An 8,776-nucleotide genomic window follows, 5' to 3' on the forward strand; every position below is an offset into this window, starting at 1 on the left:
TTAAAGTTTTCTGTGGCTTTATTCAAGTAACGATTCTGCTTGGTATGATGATTTTTAAATTCAAGATAATGGGTTTAAGAATGCAGGATAGTAGTATTTTCCTGATTCATAGTCTCATTCATAAGTGAGGTAATTTCAGATTTTCCAAGAGCTCATTTACTTAGATTCAGTGAAATAAAAACAAAGGACTAGCAGACAGGAAGTAGAAATGTCTGGTCCTCGGTTGAAGGTGGAAAATACAGCATGCTGGGTTTAAAAAGGGATGTGATAGGGGTGATCACAGGGCAGTCTCGTTCACCCACAGTTCTCTGCCGTCTACAGCCCAGCCTCCAATAGAGGGTGACCATCAGATATGAAAAGTGAAGTGGGGGCAGGGGCGTCCAGAGGAACAGTGAGGTTTAACCCAAGAGCTGATGAGCTTGGCCTTCACCTCCAGTGTACTTGAAACTGAGGAGAGATGGCCCCATGAAACTATTCTTCAAAGAACTGCATGAAAGGGAACACACCGTGTTCTCACGAACATCGGTCGTCATTAGTACCAAAACCTATCCCAGGGAAGCTCCTGCATCGAAGAAAAAGGAAATCATGTGGGCATTGAAGCAAAGAAAGAAAGTCACGTTCCACATGGAAAACAAATCAGCCTGCCTTCAGACTTCGCCATAGGTGCATGCGATGCCAGAAGACCTTAAAGAGAAACGTCTCCAGGGTTCCGAGGGAAAGGAAGTGGGGTTGGGCACTCTTATACCCAGCCCTGTTGTCTTTCAAACGTAGACACTCCAAACAAACAAGGGTACAAGAAAGCACGCAGGAATCCCTTTTAAGAGTAGCAGCTCAGAATTTCAGAGCCAGTGTTGAATGATAGAAAAATAAGGTCAATAGAGTAGCTTGTGGATCCTCAACAAATGTTGCCCCTGAGATCTGTGTTATAAAGTACGTGTTTTGCTTTGCCTGTGCCTTTCGTTTGATGTAACTATTGAACTTAAGTCCAAGAAGAGAAGGTGGGAAAGATCAAATACTGCATCCCTGGGAGAGATTATTTTTCATTATTTCTGTTTTTAGGTGTAAATCACAAGATTATAACATAGGTCAAAAAACGCTTTGCCAAAAATGGAAAAATCCCGTTCTAGAACCTTTGCTGTGCAATTTTAGTGGGCAGTGAAAAGAACTGTTAGAACACATCTCTTAATCCAGTTTGACGTAAGAAAAGGTGGAAGTCGAAGGCTGGTGATTTTAAAGTATCTTCAGTAAGTCCATAGACGTGTCTAACTGAGCCCAGGTGCATGTATTTTCATAGCATATTACCTTCTTTCCAGATGCGTCCGATGCATCATTTATGGGATACCCTGCCGTTCAGCTTTAATATTCCGTTAAGTTAAACACAGCACGTGCAACGGGTTTTTGTTTTTGTTTTTGTTTTTTAATTCCGGTGCATCTCAGATTAGGAGGAAGAGAGATAAACGTAGCTGGAGAAAGACACCGAGACGGACACACTCGCATTCGTGCTCACCCTCTTGTACCTCTTTACCCTGCACAGGTGCATCCCTCCAAAGACTCTCCTTCCGCCTGTCTCACTGTGTTGAGATCTGGAGACCCGGCAGTGTAGATCCTCTTTCATTCCCGTCTTCATAGTCCTATGGATTATATCGAGCGCCCAGGTGCCCAGCCAGGTTGAAGAAGTGCCTTAATCCACGCAACACCGCACCACACGTTGTCCCCAGATCACAGTGTGTCGTGATCACAGTCCACATCCTGAGCAAGAGAAGATTAGCATAGCGTGTCTATCCTGAGTGGCGAGGAGAGAACAGGTGGTTTCCTTATCAAGCACTATAAATTGTGTTAATGGGGATTTTAAAGAAATAAAGTGTTTCAGGGACTTCTCTCCCGGACTCAGAAGGGCAGACTGAATGCCTTTTTTGGTTTGTAACTCTTGTTTCCTCTCATTTCATATTTACGGACCACGTGTAACAAACTTAGCTTTGTGATACATCGATATTCTCCCGGGTTTCCTGAAATTTGAAACGATCATTGCCGTGGAGACGTTGATAAGCTTTCTTTTTTTTTTTTTTTCCCCACTTCAGATAACTTATATACGGCAAGAATATGAAACAAAATTCAAAGGATTGATGCCAGCATCTCTAAGGCAAGAGCTTGAAGACACCATTTCCTCCCTCAAGTCACAGGTAATTACTAGAATCAAGGCCTTTCCTAAGGGTTCAGGTGATGTGTGTATCCTGAAAACAGACCTTACAGATAAGTTTAATTTGGAATTGACTGCTGAAAAGTAATATCATATTCTAGCATAACGTGCAACTCAGGATGAATCGGTTTTTGGTTTGAGGTTTGTTTTTGCTTTTTTGTTTTGTTTTTGTTTTTGGTTTTGTTTTTGTTTTTTGTTTTGTTTTGAGAATGTTTTCCTTACTGGTTTTGGAACTCACTGTCTCGATAAGATTCTCTTAAAAGCACCGTGAAATTGAAAAGTTCAGTTATGGTTACTTTTACTCATTTACAGTCACATTCTAGTACGGCCTCACCCTTTTTACTCTTGGTACCAGGCCCCAAATGCCATCCCTTGGCACATTGTTGATTTCTGACTGTGAAAGAGCAGAGAAACAGAAACCATGGTTAAATGAGAAGCATTTTTATTCTGCTGTGTTTTATGTGGTTGTTAGACAGAACAAGATGCATTTTAAATTCCAAGCAGAATAATGACAAGGTATTCAAACAATTCAGTTAAATATTTCTTGCTGAAATGTGTATTTCTTGCTGAGATGTGTAGTTCTTGGTAGAGTTTATGAAATACGAGAGATATGATTGATGTAAATTTAGATGCTCAAAATAATTCAACAACTTCCAATGTGAGTTTTTTCCACGTACTTCTGTAAACACGTTTTATGTGTCGTCAGGCCAATGAGCTTGTTATACTCTAACAGGGGAAAGAAACCACACATTCCCACTCATACACTCAGAAATTTAAAACGTCCTGTTTTAATTTACGACAATCGCATTGCCTTCACGTGTCTAAGAATCCTTGTAGGGCGGAGAATGGCGAAAAACAATAGCGAGGACCCACAGTAGTCAAAACCATCTTGAAAAAGTCAGAATGAATTTGGAGGACTCACGCTTCCCAATTTCAAAATTCACGACGAGGCTGTGATAACCAAGACAGTGTAACATTGGCAAAGGGATAGACACAGAGGTGAATGAAATGGAATTGAGAGTCCGGGAGTGGGGGGGAAAACCTTCTATTTTTGGTCAGTTAATTTTCAAGTGTTGCAGGACGGTTCCACTGAGGGACAAATAGAACAGGGCAGGGGCAGTCGGATAATTCCCATGGAAAAAAGAATGAAGTTGGAGTCCTTCCTCACGTGTTTTCCACAGGGAAACTCAGAGAAGAAAACTCTAAGAAGAAATCTTCTTAGATGAAGGAGAAAATCCTTGTGCATTGGGCAGGTGGGAGTTTTTTAGCTATGACACCAAAAACAACCAACCAGATGAACTGGACTTTACAAAATCTAAAACTTCGTATTTCAAAAGTCAACAAGAGGCAGAAACCAAAGAGACATACCATGGAATAGGAGAAAATATTTGCAAATCGTGTCTCTGTTAAGAAATGGAAAAAAAAGGAAAACGTACTTTTTTTCCGGAAAAGCTCCAGCTCCATCAGAGAAAGAGATCTTTGCTCTCTGTGCCGAGAGTACTGCTGGTCACATAGTGAGCGCTCGATAAATGTATTTATGAAATAACGATTTTGATAATGACAGTCACATTCACTTTTTTGTAATATGTGAGACAGAGCATAGGGCAAATTTTAGCCTCCCCATATGCATTCCCCTCAGTAAAAAGCCTCTTCTCTGAAAATGAAATGTTCATTGCATCATTCCATACATGTGCTTCCATTGGCCATTGCTACCGTCGGCCATTGCTACCGTCGGCCATTGCTACCGTCGGCCATTGCTACCGTCGGCCATTGCTACCGTCGGCCATTGCTACCGTTGGCCATTGCTTCCTTCGGCCATTGCTACCGTCGGCCATTGCTTCCGTCAGCTAAGTGTTGCCTTGTTTGCTTCTACACAGAAAAATAAGTACCGCAGGAAAGTGTTGACATAGAAAGGTTTAAGTCATCTTTATTTGCGTGAAAAGCTCCCCTTGAAGCGTGGTTTACCCATTAACTTTGTAGGAGAGCTTCCATAGGGTCAACTATGTAGGACCTGGCACCTTCAGAGGAGGGTTTTGTTGTGTTTTTCATTTTTTGGTTTTGGGGTTTTTTGGGTTTTTTTTTTTAGAAAAAAGAAAGAAAGAAATCTGATATACACCTGCAGGGCTTCTGTTATCATTCATATCATTTCACTGTAATAAAAGCCACTTCAGCCTCCTAAAACTGGATGTTGACCCAGAAAGGGAGTGCTGCCAGCTGCGTTAGGGCCTCAGAATTGGCAGCTGCATGGGGGAGTCACAGGCCATATAGTGAGCAAATTTAGTTTGAAAGCACAGGTGCCTGTGTTTTCTGAAAATTGTTGGAATTCCAGTGGCAAAGCACGGCGGGGGGGGGGGGGGGGGGGGGGGGGGGGGAGGGAAGCCGAATCAGTGTAATCCTTGCATCTGTCAACATTATCAATTGTCCCATGGGTCTTTTGAGCAATTGGACAGAACTAAGACCGGGCTGATACTATAAGTAAGCAAAACCGAGGGGACCCCTTGGATATGTACCCATTTCGAAAAACTGTGCTTCCCTCTCTTGCAAAGCACGTTTGCTCTTCTGCCAGCTGTATCCTCTTGCCTGTGTTTCAGAACCAACCGTTGCCATGGTTTCAGTTCAGACCAAAGAGGCAAGAGTAAACAATTCCGAAATGATCAAATACTGTTGAGTCTTGATTACATCAAGCCATAGAGGTTACCCCCAGACCGTTTCTATGTGGCCGTGTAAGGTGCTTTTGAATTTATACGTGATATAGGTATCTTTAGTGGTATATAGAAATGTATGCTTCAAAAAAAAAAACAAAAAAAAAACCAAATCACTTTGTAGAGATCTGATTTAAGAGCCTATGCTAAGCCACCAGTTTCCTCTAGCCCTCAGCCCCCCTGGGAGTGGGAGCGGGAGGTGGTACCGGCTGTGAGCTCTGCATGAGGCAGTTTCTATCAGTCATTTCACGTTATCCTCATAACCTTGGCAAGGAGCTGTCATTAATCCCATTTCACAGATGAGGCATCAAGAGCTTAAGTAACTTTCCTAGAGCCATAGAGGCCAAGCCAGGAGTTGAACCCAAGGTGGCCCAACTTCAGACGAAGCTTAGGCCCTTTCCACTACAAAATATTGTCTCTCCAACCTCAGGGAATCCCCAGGATGGCTGGAGGTTTCCAGAAGACGGTCGTTTTCTTTCTACCCACTCATCCATTCCTTAAATACTAGTGAATACCAGGTTCATGCCCAGCCCTGTGAAAAGAGACTGGGGACACAGAGACGAAGAAACATCCTCCCTAACCCAGAAGAGCTCTCAGGTTGGGGTGGGGGGAGAGATATGAAAACCCAAACCCACAAGGCTATGCTAATAATGGAGCTGTTGACGATCTTGCCTGGGATGCGGTGGGCAGCTGGGGAGGAGTCAAGGAAGTCGGTAGGGGCAGTGACATTTGAACCGAATAGCGGGGGACAAATAGGAGAGGGTGAGCCAAACTTTCCAAAGGGAGAGGAGGCCCCACGCCAAAGGGCAAAAGGGTGGGGAAGACCTGGTGGGTGGGGAGGGATGGGGGAGGACGGGAGGAGAGGTGGAGCCTCAAAGAGAGGCCGGGGCCAGGTCCCAATGGCTCTGCGACAGGAGTTCAGATGGATTCTGTGGTCTCTGATGGATTTTCAGGAGGGATGCAGTGTGACCAGACGTTAAAAACGCAACATTGACATGCAATGAATCTTCCGCATTTGAGCCAGGCAACTGCCAGAACTGAATAAAATTTGACCACGTTAGTTGCACACTACTGCCACGGAAGCCATATTCACCTCTGCTCACACACGGTGTCTTTTTCTAGGTTAACTTTCTGCAAAAGCGAGCGTCCATCCTTCAGGAAGAACTGACGACCTACCAAGGGAGAAGGTACAGCCCATGCTCCGAATGCCTGCTGATTAGTTTGTATTATTTGCCCCTGGGAGTCAGTCCCCCTGGCTTGACGTTAAGGTCCTTATTGAAATGCTTAAACGTGGGGGTGCCTGGGTGGCTCAGGTCATGGTCTCATGGTTCGTGGGTTCAAGCCCCGCATCCGGCTCTGTGCTGACAGCTCAGAGCCTGGTGCCTGCTTCGGAATCTGTGTCTCCTTCTCTGTCTCTACCCCTCCCCTGCTTGCGCGCTCTCTCTCTCTCTCTCTCTCTCTCAAAAATGAATAAACACTTAAGTAAGTAAGTAAATAAATACAATGCTTACACATAATATCCATTTGTGGGGGGGAGGGACTTATTTCTAGTAAATAGCCTGTCTTCGAGAAGCCGCCCACTCCTTGTAATCACGGTGCTTAGTCAGTACGATCAGAACAAACTGAGAGAATCTGCAGGTGCCTGACAAGCCTGGGCCTCACCTGCATAGTCATGACAAGACATTGTCTTGAAGCCCAGTTGCAGGGTTAAGGGGACCAGCTTTCTTTTAAGATGACGCAATTCTTAGCATGGTGGCCCACATCTTCAAAGCCCCGTGTGCCCTGGGGGTTTGGCGCTCCTGCAGATGTTCTCTAGACCAAAATAGATAAACGGCTGGGTGGTGTGGCAACACTGTGACTTCATCGTGTGCTTCTCAAGGGTGCCTTTTCAGTCCACGGTTCCCAGCAACGTCTCTGACATAGATCATGTAGCTGTCTTTCCAACAGCTTCCCTCTTCGTGCAGTGAAAGGCCGAATTACTGATTTGGCAGTGAATTAAAAGTTAAAGACTTTGTGAATCATTCACTTTTCAAAAGATTCTGTTGCCTGGTGCAGATGGGATTTGATCGTTTCTGGGCATAAATGAGGAAATTTTGATATCAAGTATCCTTTTTCTTAATAAGCTTTTTAAAAATGTTTATTTATTTATTTTTGAGAGGAGAGAGAGAGAGAGAGCACGCGAGCGAGGCAGGGGCAGAGGATCCAAAGTGGGCTCCATGTTGACCGCAGAGAGCCCGACGTGGGGCTCGAACTCATGAACCAGTGGATCATGCCAGGAGCCGAAGTCGGACGCTCAACCAACTGAGCCCCCCGGGCGCCCCTCTATTCAGCTCTAACCTCTGGCCAGCTCCTCCTGAGTTAGAACATATTTTATCTGTGGCATGCCCATCAGACCTGCAGAAAGTCACAACTGAGACTTTTGACTTTCAGGTAACCGCACGGAGGCTTAAAGGTGGCAGACGCACCCGGGCTTATACTGTGGACTTCTTCCAGCAGGTTTGAAGATTTGGATGTTGTAGAATAAACTGTGAGATCAGTGAACGTTTTTTAATACTTAAATGTAATTAAGATCATAAACACGTGCAGCACTCAGACGCTATGGGGTGGTTTTTATTTGTGTCTGCCTAAGTTATATTTTTTTTTTAACCTTTCTTTATTTCTGATTTCCATATTTGCATGCATTTGAGCGTGGACTGAGAGTTGCTTCTGCGGGGAAAAGAAATGATGGCTCATAAGATGCCTCGTTGACGCGTTTGCGTAGGATTTTACCAGTCGCGTACGATCAACATCACGTTTGTAGTGTCGCGTCCCAAATTTGAACATGCTTCCCTTGTTTTCATGTTCATGTATGATTAAAACATTATATTTTGTACTTATCAGTTTTATTTCTACTTTTCATTGCACATCATTTGCTACAATAAGTGTGATACATCCATGGTATTTTTCCCCTGGACGATAACTGACGATCTCAAATTGTACTCTGGGGAGAAATCCCTTATGTCATGTCAGAGATCAAATCCATAAGCAGTGCGTTTATTTAGAATAACAGTCACTGGATCATCTGACACCCGTGCAAGTAGGTGTCCTGTTGGTCTCCAGAGGCAGAACAGTTTAAGGGTTTTATGTAGCAGCTCTGGTCTTCTCGTTACTGACTCTTTCTGTGGTTGCTGTTTTCATTCTGATATCGGTTGGTATTCCTTAAGAAAGCCTAAAAATGCAGGGGTGTGTCACAGGGACCCGCCAAACGCTGGCAAGTGATGGCGGGTGCGCTGCGATTGGTCCCGTTGTCCTCTGAGAATACGGTGTTGTTCCCATGCTTGGGTGTTTGTCTCCAACTGGTGCCAGGAAGCAGTTCTATGTTGATTGGTCAACCCCATTGGCCAAGGAAATTTTGAATTGCACTGGACAGACGGATGCTCCGGGTTCTTCCGACCGCATTGTGGCGTGTGCCACGGGCCCTTCGAGACACTCAAACTCTGGACCGCCGCCGGGGCCATAATCATCCGGTTTACCGTAAAAGGACAGGACAGAACATTTTTGTACGCTTTTTCAAAATTCTTTTCTGTTTCCCATACCCATCTGTGTTGTTTGCTGCCTAGGGATTAATTACCCTTTTTTGCACTGTAATGGAGACCCAGAGATGATGAGGAAGTAATAGGTTTTACAGCCACTACCAAAGCCAGGACCAGGATTGGCATAAACGCCGACTTGTGGTGACCATCGATAGAAAGCCTTGCCTTTCTGGGGTGCCTGGGTGGCTCAATGGGTTGAGCCTCTGACTTCGGCTCAGGTCATGATCTCGCGGTTTGTGGGTTCGAGCCCCGTGTCGGGCTCTGTGCTACAGCTCAGAGCCTAGAATCTGCTTCGGATTCTGTGT

At 44.7% G+C, this 8,776-nt stretch overlaps 1 protein-coding gene across 9 annotated transcripts in view; it reads left to right on the top strand.

Moving 5' to 3' along the window:
• The window catches only part of CEP112 (centrosomal protein 112), a 415,035-nt gene extending 407,260 nt beyond the window's left edge, over nt 1-7,775 (top strand). For 7 of the 9 annotated variants that reach the window (XR_009614112.3, XR_009614106.3, XR_009614109.3 and 4 more), the window contains one exon: nt 2,079-2,171. Coding sequence is in view for 2 of the 9 variants with exons in the window: in XM_060645622.3 (XP_060501605.1) it covers nt 2,079-2,180; nt 6,022-6,086; nt 7,330-7,333 (171 nt within the window). In the remaining 7 variants the exon portion in view is untranslated. Of the gene's footprint in view, nt 1-2,078; nt 2,181-6,021; nt 6,087-7,329 lie in introns of those variants that run through there. The other 2 variants (XM_060645622.3, XM_060645623.3) reach the window with 1 other exon arrangement.
• Nucleotides 7,776-8,776: the final 1,001 nt, after the last annotated feature.

This window comes from Panthera onca, chromosome E1 (assembly GCF_046562875.1).
Source record: "Panthera onca isolate mPanOnc1 chromosome E1, mPanOnc1 haplotype 2, whole genome shotgun sequence".
In the NCBI taxonomy this organism is placed as follows: domain Eukaryota; kingdom Metazoa; phylum Chordata; class Mammalia; order Carnivora; family Felidae; genus Panthera; species Panthera onca.